Source organism: Punica granatum, chromosome 6 (genome assembly GCF_007655135.1).
Source record: "Punica granatum isolate Tunisia-2019 chromosome 6, ASM765513v2, whole genome shotgun sequence".
Taxonomy (NCBI): domain Eukaryota; kingdom Viridiplantae; phylum Streptophyta; class Magnoliopsida; order Myrtales; family Lythraceae; genus Punica; species Punica granatum.
The window spans coordinates 21,600,621-21,621,984 of NC_045132.1; the positions used below are offsets into that span (position 1 = coordinate 21,600,621).

Consider the following 21,364-nt stretch of genomic DNA (forward strand, 5'->3'; position numbering starts at 1 on the left):
TGCGGACATTTTGCATAGATATAAACACTCCCCAACTTTTTTTTTCTTTTTTAAGTTTCAACAATATAGGAATAGTAATATAAGTTAAACTGATCGATTCCACTTTGATAAACTGAAGCATGCATCCAATGCGAGTTAGGATCACCGAATAAACCTCCCAACGAATCCGCAAGCTCATCATTTCGCATTAAGGCAGAAACTTTCCCTTTTTCTGAAGAGCCGGGTCCAGCCCGATGTGGCTAATTCCAGGCCTGATCTGGGAGATAGATTGGAAGTACCTACCATGGAGAAAATTTCAATTTCAGTGGCAAGTGCAAGTCCTTTAAATTTGACAGCAAAATAACAGAGTATTCTTTATAGGAAAAGTTGCTTGGGCACGATAAGAACAAGAAAATTGTGAGTCACTAATCGAAACATTTCGAAGCTGCAACTCCCTAACCGAACATTTGACTATGCTGCGCTGCTCACACTATGTGTTGTGGAATAATTATAGTTTTTCTTCCATGTGGTCCACCCCCAGGATTGATTGATCACTTACATACCATGACCCTAAACCTGTTTTATCCTATCCTCAGCAACTCCATATTTTAATGGGGGAAATCATTTGCACCGCTCCTGCATTTGACAATGAAAAACTTGCCAATTGAGAGAAGAGTTCACGCCTTCCACACCACTACTTCCTTCCCGGCCTTTCCTGGGGACAAGTAACCGGTCCTTTCTATCACGACATCTCTATGGTCACTAATCGTCGCGTGCTGTACGGACAGCGAGTACAGTACGTGATTGCATTGTTCGTTCTCCAAGCCCGTTATGAATCTATCTGAATCCATAAGCGAACCGGGCTTCTTGTCTCGGGCACTGCCTCTTGCCTAAGCTCAAGGGCACACGAATCCGGTAACTGCAGTGAATAGAACTCGTAAAATATCTGAAAATCAGGTTTGTGCATCATTCAAGCATGACAGGGGCATGACCAAGACATCAACAAGTAAAAAAAAAAATGAAAAGGAAAAGCACGATCATCGCTATACTAATGTCAGAAAACAAATTTGGGTTCAGATTGCTAACTTTGATCTATGATAGTCTTTTTCTTTTTCCTTTATTTTCCCCCCTCTTTTCTTGATGCTGGAAATCTCCAAAGGGGCATCAGACTACTTAACGTAACGGAAACAACTTGCTGACTCATGCTCTACCATTAATGATCAATTCTTTGGAGGAATCATCACTTACAAACACATTTTGACTACAGCCCGATGCCCGAGTTTATCCTCTTTTGGTGCATGAAAACCATGAAAGATGTTCTACATGCTCGAATAAATTCAGGCATTAACTATCTTATGTCACAATCACATACATCACTTATAATCAGACTGCATGATTTTAGAAGGGTGGGAACTCGATATAGGAAGTGCATCTATGCATTAGATACTTATGTACTGCAAACAACTCTTGAAAAGTCTGAAAATCGGATTCGCGCTTCACAGAGCCACCTACCAAGACATTAGCTATTCAGGCTCTAACAAAAAATCAACTTTCTAATACCAATGATGGGAAACAATTTCAGATCTTTGGTTGTCTAATTAATCTTAAACTTCCCGAACTGATCTGGCAACTAATGAACAATTGTCAACGACACAATTCAAAAGGAGATTAATCGATCAGCTAAAACCCCTGACTTTATTTGCTGTTTTGGAGAGTCGAAACCAACATTAATTTGACATCAAGGATTATATTTTGAGCGTCTCAAAAAGATAACCGATTGATCTTATAACTGTGTCCCATGTACAGTTAAGGTCGAGTAGCTGGTATATAAAATAGAAGATTTTGATCGAGCAGCGAGTTATTTCGGTATAAGAGTTCGCATATGCTTGGTTCCACCTAGCTGGTCCTAGAAGGAAGGGAACTTGACACGGACAGGGCACCCTTAGGGAAAACCGGGCAGTCAATGAAGTTGTGCCCAGATTTGTCCACGCACATGCAAACCTGGTAAAACTGACTGTTGCCCGACTTATTGGTGTTGCATTCAATCCATGATTTGTACCTGGTCATGTGGTTGATAGCATCCCAAATCTGCTCAACGTTGTAGGACGACCCATCTGCAACTATACCTGGAGCAAGTTTTCCCTTGTTAGTATCGGGTCTTTAGTAAAAAGTACTCATGCCAAGAAGACCAACCAATGTAAATTTACCCCCCCCACTGAGGATGTCGCGGAGGCTAAAACGATCTTTAAGGTCAACACCTGCTTCGAAATAGTCGTGTTCCTTGAGGACAGCATCTGAGCAAGTGCCGTGCCTTTCCCATTCATACATCCAGAATTTGAAAGGGCGAGCTGGGGCAAATTAGCCCCTGCCAATTATTTTCCATACGTAGTATGATATCCCCAAGCTACAACATTAATCATTACCGTAACAGATATAGTCAGATAGGGCTTCACATCTCAACTTCGTATGCTTTCTGCATCAAGACATGCATAAATAGTGGGAGAGAAGGGATCAAATATGCACCAGAAAATGATTTGAAACTTGATGTTATCATAGAATCATCAAGCACAAGACAGTTAAGAGCCTCTATGCGAATGAGAGTGGTTGGTCAAGACGATAACCAATCCGGTTTCGAAGGGTGTGCCATCACAACAAGAAGGAGAAGATCCATTGTAGGTAGCAGCACCCTTCTTTGGTGTTATAGCACGAACCGGGCCACTATAAGAACAGAAAAATGATCATAGCTCATCGAGCAATCTAAAATGCTGTAACGACTCGATATTTATGGACATTCAGACAACTCAAGGTGTAACGTCTTATGATGTAGTACAGTATTAGACTAACTGACCTGCTGAACGAAGTAGAAGAAATCGAAGTCATGGACTTGCGATATATTGAAAAGAGCTGCAGTGACAGGAAGACATTTATCAACCTCGAAGTGGTGAGCTTCATCTCTCTCGTATAAAGGAACTTCAGATGGTTTGGAGTGTTGAGTAATGACTCTTTGACAGAAGCTATTAACCGTTATTTGTACTGTAAGACTGAAGGAGTGGCAGGGCAGAGAGAACCTGCATATGCTTTGATTCGTAGTCAGTCTTCGAATAATAATTAATGAATGTCAAAGCAAATACAAAGATTGTAACTATAATTTGTTACAACCTGAGTATTTTATGGTTCCTTCGTCGGTTGACGGTCAGATGTTGGATTGCCTTTTATCATCACTTGGTGTTCCCTTCACGCCTGGCAGTTCTTTTCTTTCAGTCCGAATGTGGAGAAACTTTCTTAGGTGGGAATATTTTAGTTAACTTCCCTCCATTGTACCTTTTTTTGCTTAATTTGGGAACAAGTTAGTGCCCAATTAATGTTTCCGTACCGACCAATTAGATCAATATGAGGAAGAACAGGTTGATTTATGAATCAACTGTGCATAATTCTTCATAATGATCTAGAAATGTCATGAATTTGAATCAGGAGTTGAATCCCCAAGGAAAACCACTAAGACTGTTAGAAGCTCAATTGGCCAAGAACAACTCGGGTTAAATATGCATAATACTCAAACATACTGCCGTGGTATGAATGAAGATTGCCATATGATGTATCAATGAATTAGACCAATATAAAGATTAATGGATCCACCTATGCCTCGCTTATTAAAGCACTCCATAAAGATCTAGAACTGCCTTCAATATGAAATGGAACCTGTAGCCCCTTGAGAACTAGTTGTATTATGAGAAACCAGGATATTCGCCGACTCTTCTATGCAGTGGAAGAACCACTAGATCCGATCCCTAAGATCCATGCTGCAGAATAAGCAGATGCAGTGAAATCCGCGATTTTCAATTGTCTGAAGAATGGTTTGCTCAATCTTTTATGTCCTCTGTCCACAATATTGGAGCGAAAATATTGGCAATCGCCTGAAATTGACTATTTTGAGAACGACAAAATTTTATGCCTGAAATCTTTTATGTCCTCTGTCCACATCAATGTTCACCGCAACATCCGTTTGGCCGATGATCGTCTCTCATATGGGACAAACAAATACTTACACCATTCAACGATCCTGCCTTCTATGGAATGTATTTTCCTCGGCAATCCATATTCACGAATATGGCAATTCGTTAGCAAGCCAAGCTTCCAGTCCTTGCCTCTGTGTTCTGGCCAAGATCAAGTGCAGTATCTGTATCTGTACGGAACAGCACAAATTATGTACCTATCATCCCGTATATTGTCTACCAGTAATCCCCACATGAGCATTTTCCATCCTCAAAGTGATGGAATCTCTGAACATCCCTAAGGATTATCCGTCGACTAAACATCGAGGATATGAGCTTCGCAGCTGAGTGGCAATCCCTGCAGACCCTCAGGTTCTTGACCACACGGATTGTCGTCCCAGGAGGGGTGTTCAGCAGACCAAAGGCGATTGCAAGCTTCTCACTGTGGTACCTGAGAGTGATTTCTTTTTCTTCTTCCTCCATATCCGCATGATTGACCAGAGAAGTGTCAGGAACATAGCCCACCAGCTTCAACTCCTTAAACAACTCGTCGGCTGAACGGTGAATGGCCATGGAAATGGAGCGGACTCCATCTCCAGAAAAGAACTCGTGAACAACATTGTGCAGCTCTATGGAGCTACACCCGGGAACCTTCACAGCCCCTCGATCACCCATCAACTTTCTCATACGGTCTACTTCCTCCCAGTGACCTGCTCGGGAGCACATGTTCGAGAAGATAACATAATCTCCCCCATGAGAGTCATCAAGCTTGAAAATTTGTTCGACCACCTGCTTTCCCATTTGTACATTATCATGGCTACTGCAAGCAGATAACAGAGTCCGCCAAAGAATAGGCGTGGGCTTAATGGGAAGCTCGTTTATGAAGTTGTAAGCCTCTTCCAATCGTCCTGCTCGGCCTAATAAATCTACCATACACCCGTAATGCTTGATTCCAGGATTGATCCCGCACTCCTCACTCATCCTGCGGAAGAACTTATATCCTTCCTCGATCAGTCCTGTTTGACTACACGCGTATAAGAGGCCCAAAAAGGTAATCTCATCGGGTGGAACTCGCGCCCTTTTCATCTCCTCATACATTGATATAGCTTCGAAACTGCGCCCGTGAGTCCCGTGTGCCATGATGATGGCTGACCAAGCCTGCGTGTCCCTAAGCTCCATTTCCCGGAATACGGAAACTGCATCTTCCAAGCTCCCACATTTAGCATACATGTCTATTAGGGCGGTGTTAACCTTCACGAACCTATCAAACTCGTTCTTCTTAACGTGCTCGTGCACCCACTTGCCCAAATCCAATGACCCGAGCAGCGCACAAGAGGAGAGAACGCTGAGCATCGTCACATCGTTGGGCACGAGATCTCTAGCCTGCATTTCCCGGAACATCGACAAGGTCTCATTAGGCCTACTAGCCCGAGCATAACCCGTTATCATTGAATTGTACGTGACGACGCAGGGGCTCTTGACACTGTTGAATACTCTGCGCGCCCCGTTGACATCTCCGCACTCCGTATACATATTAATCAATGTCGGGGACACGAAGATGTTATGGTCCACAAGCCCGAGCTTAAGGGCAAAGCAGTGGAGCTGCTTCCCTTCCTGGAGGGCCTTGGAGACCGCGCAGGCCTTGAGGAGGGAAGGGAAGGTGTAGTCGTCGGGGGTGAGCCCGATGGCGAGCACCCGAACGAAGAGCGAGACAGCCTCCAGGGAGAGGCCGCTATTGAGCCGGGAGTAGCCGCGGGAGAGGATGTTGAAGAGGATGGTGTCGGGGTGGGAAACCTGGTCGAACAGCTTGCGAGCGTGGGCCATGGACGCGGCGTTGGGGCGGGCGGTACAGGAGCCGATGAGCCTGGTGATGGTGGAGGGGTAGTCCAGGAGGTGGGTCTTGATGGCGAATGCGTGGACTTGCTTCAGCTCTCTGAGCGAGGAGCATTGGGGTAGGAGAGAGAGTGGAGTGGGAGAGTCAGGGGCGGTTGCCGCGCCGGTCGAATGAAAGAATTGCGGCGGTGGTAGGGGTGGCGCCGCCATTTTCGGGTCTTAAGCTGGAGGAAGGAAAGAGAGAGAGGAGGAGGATAAGGGCAGGGATGGGCGGAGCAATAGCCATGGATGGTGGAGCTTTTCTCCTGGTTTTGGCATTTTATCAAACAGGTGATCGGCAAAGACAAAAGGAAAATTAAAATTAAAATAAGAAAAAGAAAGACAACTGCTCTTGTTGAGAGTCGAACTCAAGACCTCCCGCTTACTAAACGGGTGCTCTAACCAACTGAGCTACGAGAGCTTATTGGTGACAATTTTCTAAATTATTAAGATAAAGTTAGAGAGTACTGGATCGAAGTGGTGCCGTTGTGATGTAGGATTTGCATGTTATCCATTCAAATGCACCTTTGCGGCCCGTGCTTCAACCGGAAAATACAAATAGTGATCGTTATACTACTACCATTAAAGACAATTCATCTGCTCTTGCTTCGGCTTTTTCGGGAATTGCAGTTCAGCATCTCCCCGGATCTCTTGTATGTTTCTTTCTATCAATCATGAATCGATGTTGCTTACATTGCACCTGCTGAATCTTTTCTTTAACCAAGTACATACTTTCTCTGGACAATTGTTCGTGATTTCTCTTTCTCATAGGTGCTCACTGATCTGTTTCAATGACGTATAAGTGCCCACCGCGCCTAGGACAACCCCGGCCACCACGATGCACCCGATCACGACCAGCTCAATCCCGAAAGTCCGAGCAGCTTTCTGGATCCTGAGGTAGCAGAGGCAGGGCAGCAGCAGGGACACGGTGACACTCAAGAACGCCCCGATGAAAGCCATCACATATCCAAAGAATGGGATTGTGAGTGCCACTATCACGGTGCTGATAACAATCATTGTCCTAATCAGGACGCTTATGGGCCGGCTGCCCTGGAAGGGGCGAACCTCCTCGATCGCCATGGCGATAGGACTTATGATGACCGCGTACTTGGTGAGTGGGTTGATTAGGGTGGTGTAGATCGCTACCTTGGAGCCGATTTTGTTTATGGGGAGATTCAGTGTCACTTGGGAATTCAGGTATTCGCCGTACATCAAGTAGCCTAGGACGGCCATTGATCCGTAGGTTATGGTGCTCGTGATGAAGCAGACTATTAGAACCTGCAATTAAAGTTTTTGACATCATATATAAGTCAAGATCGACATTCAATTACACATCCTGATATCTATCAGATTTATCCTATCTAGTTCGTTCAAGCAATCGGTAGGTAGCACTTTTTCCAATTTGTGAACTCATGCCCGATCATTTCCGGTCGGGTTGTGGATTCATGACAACACTGTTAAAAAATAAAAATAAAAATGGGTGACCGATGATTCATCTTACCTTGGAGAATTGAGTCCTGTCCTTCATGGAATTGCACAAAGTGGGAAACACGGCATGACCACAATAACAAAACAAATACAAACTCATGGTCGTAGGAATCCCACTCCAATCCCATAGCATCCCCTTTTCATGGAACCCGACCTCGTCCACTGCCCCAACCCACAGCACACACCCCACAAGAACCACAGAAGCCACCACTCCCCCAACCGAGACATAGGCCAGCTTTCCAAGGCTCCTGAGCCACGTAGTTGGCAGAATTATCAACGCCGTGAGCAGGACGAACCCCTGTTTTCCCCCAATCTTAAGGCCTCCAAGGTTGAACCTGACGTTTGGGAACAGCTTGTCAAGGTTGTCTCCTTCGAGGATGAGGAACTCGACTGCCACCATGTAGAGCTCAAGGTACATGAAGACGCAAACCAGGGCACGGCCCTTCGGACCAAACGCGAGCCCCCCTATGTCAGGGTAGGTTTTGATCAGCTGGTTCGTGTCCATACAGCGCTGGAGGAGCAGGCCCGTGTACCAGCATAACATGGCAATAATGAATAGGAATGACAAGCTCAGCCACCCACTCTGGGAAAGGGCATAGGGAATTGAAAGTAATCCTACTCCTGGAAACAAAAATCACAAATTTATCTACTTATCAGTTTTATCATGTGCACCCTCGAATTCCAAACCCATAAGGAGATCTTTTCTGTTGACGTGTAATCATCGGAGAGATAGAAAAGGGGAGGCAAATGTTTGACCTGATAAGGCATTGAGGCCATTGAAGCATGTCCTAAGAAAAGTGGTTCCTTTGGCCTGTTCCAGAGGAAGGGGCAGCTGCTGGTTCTGGTTCTCCATTGCCATAAGAGCTCTCTCTCTGTTTCCCTCCTCTTTTTCCTAATGTTGCCCTCTTCACAACCCTCTATTTCGTACATATAAATGTAAGAGACCCGTGATTTTATTGATGTTGTGGGGGACAAATGTTACTGTCATCCGACCAACCTTTATTTTATCGTAATGGAAAGAAAAGCTCATTTGCTTGGCTCATGACAAGAGATTGTGAGAATGACTAGACTGCCATTTCATTAGTTCAGTCTGGCAGAAAGCATTCGAAGGGCGTCCCATGAGGGGCTGGGCAGAGCAGTTGGGCTCTTACCCACAATGTCAGACATATACGAGAAACTGTGATACTAGACTTGGTACTTGGATCAATCATGTGGATGACCAATAGGGTGTGTGACCTAGGTGACTCGGTTTTGTGTTCTTGTATGCTCGATCATATTATCCCTATGCTCTCTTTAGCTCTCCAGAAGAAGTGACCGCCGATCGTGAGTTGGAGCCGTAAGTCCACCAACCTAGGTTCATCCATCGACTTGTCGTTTCGGAGGGTTAGTAATGATCATTTAAAGTGATCGTAGAAGCTCGTTCCACTGCTTCAGACCGGGTTGTTTTAACGTCAAAGGTAATAGTAATCCAACTTCCAAAAGGAGAGCGCTATACAACTGGTCACTAAAAAGTCAAGAGACAACACTTCAGGAACTGAGATTTCTTCCTAGTGGAAGAAAGAATTAAGTGCTTCTTTCTATTGATCCCATGCGTCATTCGTGGATACCCTCCTTAGAATGAGATAAAGGGATTTCTTATGGGAATGGAGGACTTACCTTGTCGCAATGTCCGAACTCTCCAATGATTAGTCGAGTTGGTCTATTTCTTTTTATATTTTTAAATTATGAAAGACTCATATGGATTTAGTATAAAGAAATGAGAAACTAAATAAAGAGAAACAAAACCCAATCCCGATAATAGTCTAACCCAACCTCTCAATCTCTCCATCCTGTCACTCTAAATCGAAAGATAACCCAGAGAATTTCTATTGAAGATCACACCTCACTGACCCGTGATTCTAGAATCTCTTTCACCGGCCCCCAAGGGCCCAAGGTTTCTCTACACCAAGACACATTTTACAACTCGTACAAGGTCCTATATATAGACTTACAAAAAAATATATCCTAATATCTCCAAAAATATCTTAATATCTCTTCTAAAATATTTGCTAAGATATTTTATTTTATGAGATTACAAGAAATCTCAAAAAAATAGGAAACAATATTTTCTCCCGATTTCATACTCTCTTCGAGTCTTCGAGTTTTCGCAACCCGACTTAATGCAAGACACTCTCCAATAAATCTCCACCTTGGCTTGCATTCAGCCAAACACCGCAACCGTCATCTCCTCTCACCTACTTTGTCATAACCCTCATCGGGCTCCACCTCATCCAGCGCGATCGCTCTGCTCCAGTCCAAACCACCCTTGGACTTCTTCGAGGTGTGGGGCTTCCTCAGCTTACGTGTGGTGCACCCTCAAAAGTTGAACCTTTTCTTCAAAGTAGAATTTCCGAATTCAACAGTACATGATACCATTAACTTCGTAAGCTCGAAATGTCTCCGCGATCTCATTTGCTCTCTCTGCCTATCTTATGTAGGTGCTCAATTCAGTAGGGATTCGGCCTCCATTCAGATCTTCCAGTATGAGTATCCTCTACACCAAGTTGAGTATCTTGAGCTTTTGGTCAAGGCTGTAAGGGCTTCTCCTCCTAGCACTCCCTTCAACTCGATCTGCCATCATCCGTTGTCATTCGATCCATCTTCTCAACATCGAATCTCATAACTGACATCTTCAGGATCCCATCCGGCTCCTACCTCTGATAATAATTGTTGTGACAAGATGCCTATAACACGAGATGAGATAACAGAGAAAAATAAATCGACCACCAAATATACATGGTAAAACCCTCAACCGGAAATCATCCACGGACAGAATAAGAGAATCCACTAAATCGATAAGCAGTATATTACAGCCATTAGAGATATCTCTTAATCTTAGCCACCATTACAAAACTCAATCCCGATAAGAGTCTAATCCGATCTCTCAATTCTTTCCATCCTTTCACTCTAAACCAACACTTCAAGAAGATAATTCAGAGAATTTCTCATGAATATCACACAATCACCGACCCCGTGATTCTAGACTCTCTCTCTCACCGACCCCCAAAGGCCTAGGTTTCACGGCACCAAGGCACCTTTTACAACTCGTACAAGACCTTATATATAGACTTACAAGATAATATATCATAATATCTCCAGAGATACCCTAATATCTCTCCCATAATATTTTCTATGATATTTTCTTTTATGAGGTTACAAAAAATTCCCGAAAATATGGGAAACAATACTTTCCCATGATTTCTTCCTCGCTCCAGGTTTTCGAGTTACCGCAATCCAGGCTTAATGCAAGACATTCTCCAACATACTGAATCATTGATTCCAATACTCAATCACACTCAACTATGTCGCATTCAATTACTCATCTTACTTTGTTTCCTTTTCTTGCCATGAATCTTCAACGTGGAATAAAGCCATACCCAGAATTTTATGCTACGTGCCGCTGTGGAATTAATCAGATTTGCTCCTCGCATGGTTCCGATTGCAACTTATAATCCATGCACGCCCCACTTAGACTGCTATATGATTCGACGATAATGAAATCCCCCAAAAGCCTTCTCCCGACGTAGCCCCTCACAACCACCAACACCAACCCCCCCCCCCCCCCCCCCCCCCCCCCCGGCACCCCCCCACCCGGATTTCTCTTTTGTAATTTCTTATCTTATTATATTATATTAGTATCTCTGGAAATTTAAAATGCCGATTGGAATTGTTCGTAGTGAAGCTGAAAAGAGATGGAAAATTCCACTTTTGTGATCAACAAATCTCCACAACGTTCTCGCATCGACTGATTTAGTACAATAACAAGTGCTACATACACCGAGAAAGTTCGGTAAGATGACAAGCAGGCAATCTTATAAGACGCGTTAAGTATAGAAGTCAAAGTTCGCTACCTAATTAAGTTCTTCGTCTAGGCTAGCTATCTACTAGAATTCCAGAATGAGGGTACAGAAGGGCTATAATTCAATGACCGGTTGCCAACGCGAACGCAGCATGAATGTGTAACATTGATCCACATCGAGACATGTCGAGGACCAGTACTTGCATACCTTGAGTAGAAGTGGAAGTCCCGTTTCTTCTATATACTTCTAGCATGCATTTTCTTTATGAAGTATTGATGTTGCAATCGAGATATGTCTATGTAGATATTCAAGAATATACAAAAAAGGGGTAGTGATGATACTATATGAGAAGACTAATATCATATATATCATATATAAAGTGTTCTCCTTTAGTAAAGATAATGGATCTGGCTTTATACCAAAAGCTTCCGATCCCATAATATTCTTCGTTTGGGCATAATCAGTCTCTGCATGTCCCTTTCATGCATGGGCAAAAGCCGGGAACTCGAAGAGACGTTTAGAAAATTGCCACTCGTACCAATAATATCTTCTAAGAGGAGAAAGCCGGTCCAATTAGGAGGATGGTCTGTAATTCATTTAAAAAAAAAAGGAGGATGGTCTATAAAATATAAGATAAAAGTGGCTTCAATCTCGCTCGATTGATCAGTAAGTATGCATGTGGATTATCAATCCTTACACACACACAAAAATGTCATACTTGATCTACCGATCACACTCAAGATTAAAGAACGGCTCGAACAAGGGATCGGAGAGATTGGATATCACCATTTAAGCTCGTTACCGACACCTCGAACATGACCAATTCTGAGTTCACCTTGACTTGTACATATATGTAACTTTATTTTTAATATTTAGTCAACTTCTTAAGAATATTTTAAATAGAGTTTAGAAGTTACATGATGCAAATTGCGAACTGAGTCCTCTTTTAAGTTAGTCATTACTTGGGTGGAGCAAGTTAGTTGTTGCTTCATCACTTTTTTTCTCCGAGCGGACTGTTACTTCATCTTTTAAAGCATTCAAACTACTGCTCAATAAATGTTTTGCTATATGCATGAGCACGTTGTGTATATATAAAGACAGTTTAATATATATTTTTATTGTTGATATACATGCATCCACCCTTCATTAAGTCACCTAAACCCTCGAGGAAGAATTCAACACAATAAAGTGAGTTCGTTCATTGAAATTATATATCTTTGGGCGATGATGATATTGTAATATAATTATAAAATATTCCACAAGCTAATATTTTAATGAAATGATCCATCAAAAATTAATTAATGTATTTGAATATCATTCCACGAGAGACTTCTACCACCATAATACAAATGACTTATTGCTTATAACTTCATTACTTGTTCCTAAAAAAGATTTAAAGCCAGATCATCAATTGACCTCGCTGCCATGCAATCGGAACTTTTTTTTTAAGGGAAATTTATGGATTTATTATGAGAAAATAGAAAACCTAATATAAAAGTATGATAGTCCCACCACAGGAATTGAACTTAAATTTTCTAAATTATCAGATAAGAATGTGTGTTACTGCACTATAATTAGAAAAAAAAATAATTTTATTTGTGAAAGTGAGCAAAAGCAACTCATATAATTGCCTCGTGCATCTTTTAGAAGCAAATGTGATTATCTCAGTAGGAACCTAAAAAATAAGCAAGAGATATAATTGCCTCTATATTTTTATAAGTATATTTAGTTGTCCACTTAACACTATCGCATGAATTAGATTTAGATTCGAACCATTGACCTTCTTTTTGGAATAACAACGCCTGATCTAGTTGTACCAAGTATTCTTGCTTAATTTTGTAATTTCATTGTTTATTAACTTTTTGTTTGTAATTTTTCGGAATCAACATGTGTTTTTCTTATAAAAATATTCGAGGGAAACATTTTTTACTTTTTTAAAAGTTTCTGGCGGACGTCCGTCGAAAATTTCGAAATTTCTTATTAGTCGTCGGACCCAGGTAGAGAATAAGACGAGAGCTGATGACAATTATGAAAATCCAAGAAGACTCTGCAGAGAGTCACCAAATGATGAAAATCTCATAAATTTAATAAAATAAAAATAAAGAGAAATTTTTTTATGTTTCCTTATTGTTAACTCGTAAATTTTTACTTTTGAAAAAGTAGAAACTGCACACTCTTTTTTGCATCTCTATAATAGTCTTATATACTGATATAATTTTAAAAGCACATAATTTTGTCTCTACTGCTGAAGAATTTAATTCAGTTATTTTATTTTTGAAATAAAATGATAAATTTTCCTATTAAAGATATTCGAGACAATAATATGTAATATAGAGGCACATTTCCAAACTGTTGCTAAAAGTAATATTTAGATACAAGTAACACAACATAACATATAGTTATATATCTTTTGGCTTCTAAAAGTGAAGATTTAGGGAAGGAAAAGAAAAACCTACTAATTAATGTGCCTTTAATTTTCTGCTCCTATATATATGTCATTTTGTGCTCCTATATATATGATTAATTGGTCTCTTTCATAAACTTTCCTAATACTATGCATGTTGTAAATTAATAAAATGAGGGGATAGTTACAACATAATTTGTTTAGGAGGTGAATTGTCCCAACTCCTATAGTTTAGGGGGTCTTGGGTAATTAATTACATATGTGTATCCACCTTTTTTATTGCAGCATTTTTTAGTAGATAAGGAGCTCGAAACAAAGAAGTATAACAAGAAAAATAAGCTAAGGAATACGAAGATGGTGTGTGGAAGCTCCAGTATAATTGCCCATAAGGAGCAAATCGATGCTAGTTGGGGAAAGGCAGTAGAATTGAGAATCAGTGGAAAGGAGAAACGACTTCCCAGCCATCCAATTAGCCAGTACCTTCACGATGAATATGACACACCTCAATAACCTAATCCCTCGCGAAGAGATCCAGAATATCTCTCACTAGGGGGTGCACCAAGTCTAGTCCCCATTATCAGATCTCGGACCACCAAGTAGAGGTGCCCCGGAATAATGTTCCAATATATTGCCTAACCACCAATTGGAGTACTACAACTTGTTGTACGCTTAACTTATTGACTAAGATAAGGTCATATTAATTTTTTTTCGATCACAAAGGAGGCCCAATGCCTAATACAATGAAAGAGAAATCTTAAATAACTAATAAAAAGGTACGAGTAGTCTCACTAGATATCAAACTTGCGATCTCTAGATCAATAGACGAAGGCGTATACTATTACGCTATATATTCTTTTGATAAGGTCGTGTTAATTAGTTAAGCAAGAAAGACAATCAACGAAACTAGACATTCAATAACGTAAAATTTGCCATATTATAAAATTCATGTATATGTGTAACAAGAAGTTACTTGATGATTCTATCTCGCCACATGGTGTGAGTAAGCACCAATTAAAATGCATGAAATTAGGGATTTGGTACTAATCACTCGGATTATTGTCATAATTATTCTTTATTAAAATATTTTTATAGGTTCTTCCTCACCACATCATTTGAGGTAGAATCATATAAAATTTTGTTATGTGTTACCCAAAAATTCATGTATATAGGCGTTGACTATTGAACACTGCTAAATTATTGGCTTTCGGATCTTAAGCGTTTAACAATCTCTTAATTATTTAATCAAGCATGATTGATTTTTTTCTTTAGTGATTTCAAACGTGGATTCCTCGGCACTTACCAAAAGTTCACTAAAATTTCTTGCAACCCAATAAATATTATTTGTGCCCTCAGAAAACATTGGTTTATTAATTATTTAATTACCAGTTTCCATTAAAGTTCCATCCAATTATAAACATTTTATGATATATCCATCAGGTCACCCATGTGGATAATATGATGCATGGTAGATAATTTCAGGATAAACTTGAATATATCTTTCGAAAGTTTGTTTTAATGTTATCGGTTTCGAATATATACATGTCATCGAGGATTACCAAACTAATTAATCCATAGAGCTAACTAGTTTATCTAGCATCTATCATCAAAGTTTAGTAACACAAAGGTTGTTTGGTATAGGTCTCGAACCTCTATCTTGGCTATTGAAGTACTGAATCCACGTTCATAACGCCGAGGTGATATGTTCCAATGAATAATTGAAGTTTTTCATTGCTGTAGAAGCGACCGAGATATTTTTGGAGGGATAAAAAATATAAATAATTGGTGTCCTTGGAGTGCAGTAGGCATCGAGATGAAAAAGTTATAATCGAGGATGGACGCAAGATTTGAATCAAGTGAGACGAATTCTTATGGAGTAAATAGAAGTCTAAAATTTTCGAATGATAGAGGGGAATATGTAATTTTATTAATAAAAAAAAGTTTCATTGAATGTCAAGATTTTAGGAGAGATTGCACTTCTCAGTCCCATGAGTCCATCGGTAAGTGTGTAATGAGTCCACTAACACTTTCGTAATCTAATTTTTCAATTGCCACCTTGACTACATGAATTTTCAAAATCAGAAATTTAATCATCTAATTTCAATTCCGTCTAACATTTTGGTCCAAACGTCAACCAGCTCAATGAAAATTTGATGTGGAGGCTCAGGTGGCACCAAGAGCGTTAATTTTATGCCACTTAGTCACCAAAACGACGTCATTTTTCCTCTCTTCAAACCACCAAAAAAAAATGACACTGTTATCTTTACACCCACAAGCAAACGACGACGTTTTGAGCTTCCCTTGCCCCAAGATCAAACGACGTCGGACTTTGCTTGCGTTGAAAGCATTCAAAAGCACGAAAATCATCCCCAATTTTTTGGCTAACCTAAATTGCAAAGAGGTAAAACAGTAAGTGTGATCAAAAGGGAATCCAAACAGAGTCAAGGTGAAATCAAGCACGATTTTGAGGAATCTAGGTTAGTGAAGCTTACTTTGGTAACAAGTTTGATCTTTTTGCTATAAAACATCAAAATGAGGTAGCATTTAATGTTCCTACTGCTGTGGACCATTGATATTGCTATTATTTGGTTTGTTTGTCCTTTTGGCATTTATATGTTAGCCGGTAGGTGGACAAACGTAAAATAGTAAACTTTTTGTAGTTGTGGACCATGCTTTTCTTTATGATGTTAGGGTTGACGCCATTATTATTTTTTATTTCTATCTATCATTTGTTGCTTTATTTAAATCTCAGGCAAAGGCAGAAAACAATGATCGGTCGGATGAAGTTCATGAGGGTGTAGTTGGTAGTGATAGAGGATATGAGACTAGTTCTGATGGATCTGAGGATGAAAAACATATGAACCTAGACCATATGAGTATGAAGACAATGAAAATGATGATGAGGAATTCTTCGCAGAAGCATTTGAATTTAGATAAAATTACAACTGATGTAGATGAGTCTTCAAGACAGAGAAAGTCAAAATGAAGAGCTAATGTTGGTATTAACTTTGTCTAGGAGAATGAAGGGTCAGAAACTATTGCGAGGGCTCAAGAAAGATATAATGATATTGTAATACCTAAGTTTGATTATCAATGATACATTTCTGAGGAGTATCAAAGATTGAGAGGGAGTGATGATGAAGACAATGGGATAATGCCTACTAATTTTGCTCAGGCACCATTTGGTGAGATCCACCTAGAATTAGAAATGATGTTTTCCAATCTGAAATTTTTTAAACATGCTGTCAAGGATTACAACATATATATTGGGAGAGTTGTGAAGTTTATGAAAAATGACAAGATTAGATACAGTGCAGCTTGTGTTATCGAACATTACGAGTGAAAAATATATTGTTCATGCATGTTGGGGTTATAAAGACCTTTTATCCTACCCACACTTGTAGGAAGGTCTTGAGGAATCCTCTAGCAAACATAAAATGGGTGAGAAAGAAGCTAGTGGACGCCATGAGGAGTTATCCAAATATTACGGCCAAAGATGCAGCTAAATACATGACTTATAATTATCATGTTCAATTGGTGGAAATGAAGTTGCATAAAGCTTTGGAAATAACCAGAGATATTATTGAAGGATTTGAGAAGGAGCAATTTACTGCACTTTGGAATTATTGTCAAGAGATAAGAATGAGCAATCATGGGTCAAGTGCAGGGTTAAGTATTGAAAGGGTGAATTAAAGTTTGCCTTCTAGATTTCAGAAAAATTTATATCTACTTTGAAGCAACAAAAAGAGGGGCATTATTAAGAGGTTGTAGACCTCTTATTGGTCTTTATGATTGTTTTTTGAAGGGATATTATGGAGGCATTCTATTAGCAGCAGTGGCGCAAGATCCTAACCAAGCTTTCTATGCCATTGCATACGCAGTTGTTGAGAACTTGAGATGGAGACAAAGGAAAAATGCAATGGTTTTTAATAAGATTGTTTGAGAATATAGGTTACCTTAATAAGCATGGTTGGGAAGTGATACCTGATATACAAAATGTGCTTACTATCTTTAATTTTTGAATATTAATATGCATTTATGTCTTTCACATCTAACCATTATGTATATCTGTAGGGTTTATTGCCAGAGGTTCAAGATTTACGCCCAGGAATCATATATAGGTTATGTGTGAAGTATTTGGAAGCAAATATTTGGAGCCACTGGAGAATTCAGCAGCTGAGAGGGTTATTATGGGACCATGCTCTTTTGAAGACTATAAATGAATTCAATGCGCATTTTCAGAAAATCAAGGAAGTAAATGAAGCAACTTGGATTAACCTGAAAAAGTTTGAACTACATAACTGGACCAGTGTAGCTTTTAGTCCATCAACATAGTATCCAGCCTTGGTGAACAATGTCTCTGAGCATTTCAATACAGCCATAGTCAAGTTCAGAGGGAAACCAATCATCACAATGTTGGAAAATATCAGAGAACACTTGACTATGAAGATGAATAATTCTATGAGAGATTGAATGATACCATGGTCTAATCACTCCAACAGTTCAGACCAAGCTTGAGGAGGCTATGAAACATGTCAACCAGTGATATCCAATGTGGGTGGGGGATCCTGGTGGCTTAATATTCCAAGTGTTGCACATCTATATCCAAGTGACAAATATGTAGTTGACTTGAATGAGAAGAGTTGTTCTTGTATGGAGTAAGATTTGAGCGACATTCCCTGTTGTCATGTAGTGGCTTGCATATACAATAATGGAATGCAACCTGAAATGTTTGTCCATGCATACTTCTCCAAAGAAACATGGAAGCCCATTTACACACCCTTCATTCATCTAGTGGAATGACATGCTCAATGGGATAAGAGTGGTCTAGACCCAATTCTGCCACCACGGTATATGAGGGGAGGTGGAAGACCCAAAAAGAAAAAGGGATAAGAAGAAAGATGTGGCATCCAATCCATTTAAGGCCAAAAGAAAGTATAAGGCTACCACATGCTCCAAGTGTGAAAACACAAGGCACAACAAGACTAGATGTGGTGGGACAGTAGTTACAGAGAAGAAGCAGAAAACAACAAAAGCAAATGCAAAGGACAAGGTATGAATTTACATGTAATTAGTCAGAGTAAATCTGTGGCTAGAACACAACATGGTGAGAATGCAGTTGTTCCAGAGTCAACAGTGCAAACACAAGAGTTATTTATCTTTTTTTAGTCATTCTATGCATTTAGAGTGCTTATTTTGATTTTTCACAACTGCTTTTATCATGCAGAGCATCCAGATTTTAGGACCAACTCTAACCATCCATACCTGAATGCAACCAGGCCAACCAAGCGAGAGCATATCAGTTTTCATCCCAACTCTTGGCCTGAACTTGTAAAGAAACACCCAGACAGATGTGACGCCACCCCCACACAGGCCTCCAACACCAGCAGCACCCCCAATACCATTTCATGCCTCAATGCCTATTTATGCCCCTGCCCCAATGACAAAAGCTCTTCATGGCTCAGTGGCGATGATTCCTCCTGTCCTAATGCCAAGAATTGTACCTACCTTAGTGCCAATGCATGTTTTTGCCCCAAGGTCAGTGTTTGTGGTCATGCAGCGGGGCTCCTATCAGTTCTTCTATTTGGAGGTTCAACTATCAATCATGCAGCATCGCAAAGGAAGGGACATCAATGCGTGACAAGAGAGACACCGTTAGCTGCACTAAGGGCCACTAGGAGTATGGCAAACAAGCAAGCTCAGTGGTCCTCATCTAGCTCAAGCCAGAACTTGCCAACACAGGAATCATATAGCATGCAAGTTCAGGGGGGAAAAAAAGAGAGAGTAGCATGAGGAAGTGAAGCAACAACAATAGGAAATGGAAGTGATATAGGAACTGATCTTTTAATCCCCTTTTGGTCTTTTGATATGATTGATGATATGCTTAAGTTGGTGTTTTGGTATAGTTGATGGTTATGGTGTATGCATGGTCAAATCATGTATAGTTTGTACAGGTGAACAAATGGGCAATTTGTAGTGGTTACATGGTCATTTTGTGACCAGTTGGTACTTCATTTTGTGGTCTTTAAATGTTTATCTAACCATTTGAACTCTTAGCATGTAATGGAAGTTAATATATTCACCAATTATTCTAAGTACTATATGCACAAGATATTCTCAAGTACCATTTGTTTGCTCAGTTGGTCTTTGCTTATTTTTGTCAAATTTGTGCAGAATTTGCACGCTAACATATGAATTGGTATAGGAGGAATATGTAACAAATGATATCAACTCACACTTCATAAATATTGTCACATAACTACATTTTCAGTTTACACAATCTGCAAAAGAAGAAAAAAAACAGCAACTCTTAAGCACCATCCACCTGTGACAGACCACCACCACTAGCTCTTTCATCAACTACTAACTCATTCATCAACTACCATGGCCACTTCTATCACAACATATCCATCAAAATAAAATGTCATATAACAGACCACCCTCATTATCAATCCATTCACTCCTAACTGCTAATACACCACAACCAACTTAGTTCCGTAATTTCACTGTCAAAACAATAACCAACAAAGCCGATATCAAACACACAATCCTTAGCTTTTTCAACTCTATCTCATTGGTGGCATTCCTCCTCTTAGGCTAACTAATCAACCTCTGATCAGGAGAGAAGTTTGACAAGCCAAGGTCATCTTACTATTGAAAATAACCGTAGCTCAGATTGTTGTTCCTCCACTTGGAATCTATAAAACGCCCTTCCAGGATTGCATTTGGTGTTGGAAGTAATCCTCAGAGCTCTTCGCCTACAGTGACAAAAGATATCTTCATCATTGGACATGCTCCAACTGCTCTTCCTCATGCTCTTTGGGTATATGAGTAAATTCTCACGCACACGATGATGATTACAAGAACTCCACTGTGATTAAGAGTTGCAATTCATGGTGAGCTCCAAATTGGGATCGCACTCATCTTCTACACTACTCTATTACGTACTAATTTGGGAATTAGGCTTTTAGTTGGAGGAATTAGGGAATTTGGGGATTAGGGTGGCTCATAAGGAAAAAAACGATGACGTTTTGGTGTGGTATGGGATCAAGCTCAAAAGTTGTCATTTGCTTGTGAGTGTGAAGCTCGAAATGGCTTTTTTTTTTGTGATCTGAAGAGAGGACAAACGACGTCGTTTTGGTGACTACGTGGCATAAAATTGACGTTGCTCATGCCACCTGAGCCTCCACATCAAATTTCTGTTGAGTCAATAGAGGTAGTGTTAGTGGACTCAAACTGTTGGCAGCAGACTTTGTCCAGGCTAGCTAGTGCACTACCCAAAAAGGAAGCCATGATTAGATAGATACGTGCATACATATGGTGGCCTACTGGGTTTTTTGCACAATTAAAAAGTTATGACTACTTTCAAAAGAATGTATAATATAGTGGAGCACGCTCTCACATGTTGACTTAGAGATAACAAGTTCGATACCTAGTGAGACTACTGATGTCATTTTATTAGTTTTTTAGGATTTTAACTTTAGTATACCGTAAGATTTTCACTGTCGAACTACATTATTAAAATTATTATAAAGAAAAATATATATGTGATTGTTATTCGGTGATGGATATTAAATATTAATGTTTAATTACTTTTTTGGGACAAATTAGCAAAGTCATGTCACCCACCAGCAGGAAAAAGTTTCTGGCTAATCAAGCGTTAATTAACAATAAACAGAAATTGCATGGCAGAAAAGGATGGCTATGAAATATACTCCCATGTCCCTACTTGAAGCGAAGTGGGCTTGTAGTTATAAAAAAAAATGTCTCTCTAAATCTAATGGTCCACTTAA

General features: G+C 40.1%; 2 protein-coding genes and 1 non-coding gene across 4 annotated transcripts; all 3 read right to left on the bottom strand.

The window, feature by feature from the left end:
- Window positions 1-36: 36 nt before the first annotated feature.
- Window positions 37-6,204, bottom strand: LOC116211655 (pentatricopeptide repeat-containing protein At2g02980, chloroplastic). Of its 2 annotated transcripts, XM_031546121.1 has the most exons (4): window positions 3,139-6,204; window positions 2,828-3,047; window positions 2,039-2,452; window positions 37-278 (listed from the first exon to the last, which is right to left on the bottom strand). In XM_031546121.1, exon 1 carries the CDS (start codon window positions 6,012-6,014, stop codon window positions 4,209-4,211), a length of 1,806 nt encoding a protein of 601 aa, XP_031401981.1. In that variant the 5' UTR covers window positions 6,015-6,204; the 3' UTR covers window positions 37-278; window positions 2,039-2,452; window positions 2,828-3,047; window positions 3,139-4,208. The 2 variants fall into 2 exon arrangements, with proteins under 2 accessions (XP_031401981.1, XP_031401980.1); XM_031546120.1 differs by having other exon boundaries at window positions 2,039-3,047.
- Window positions 6,191-6,264, bottom strand: TRNAT-AGU. The gene has a single exon. It is a non-coding gene; the product is annotated as a tRNA-Thr (tRNA).
- An 89-nt stretch (window positions 6,265-6,353) lies between these two features.
- Window positions 6,354-8,248, bottom strand: LOC116211659 (amino acid transporter AVT1I-like). Its single transcript, XM_031546126.1, has 3 exons — window positions 8,088-8,248; window positions 7,345-7,952; window positions 6,354-7,121 (listed from the first exon to the last, which is right to left on the bottom strand). The coding sequence occupies exons 1-3, from the start codon at window positions 8,188-8,190 to the stop codon at window positions 6,609-6,611; spliced, it is 1,224 nt and encodes a 407-aa protein (XP_031401986.1). The 5' UTR covers window positions 8,191-8,248; the 3' UTR covers window positions 6,354-6,608.
- Window positions 8,249-21,364: the final 13,116 nt, after the last annotated feature.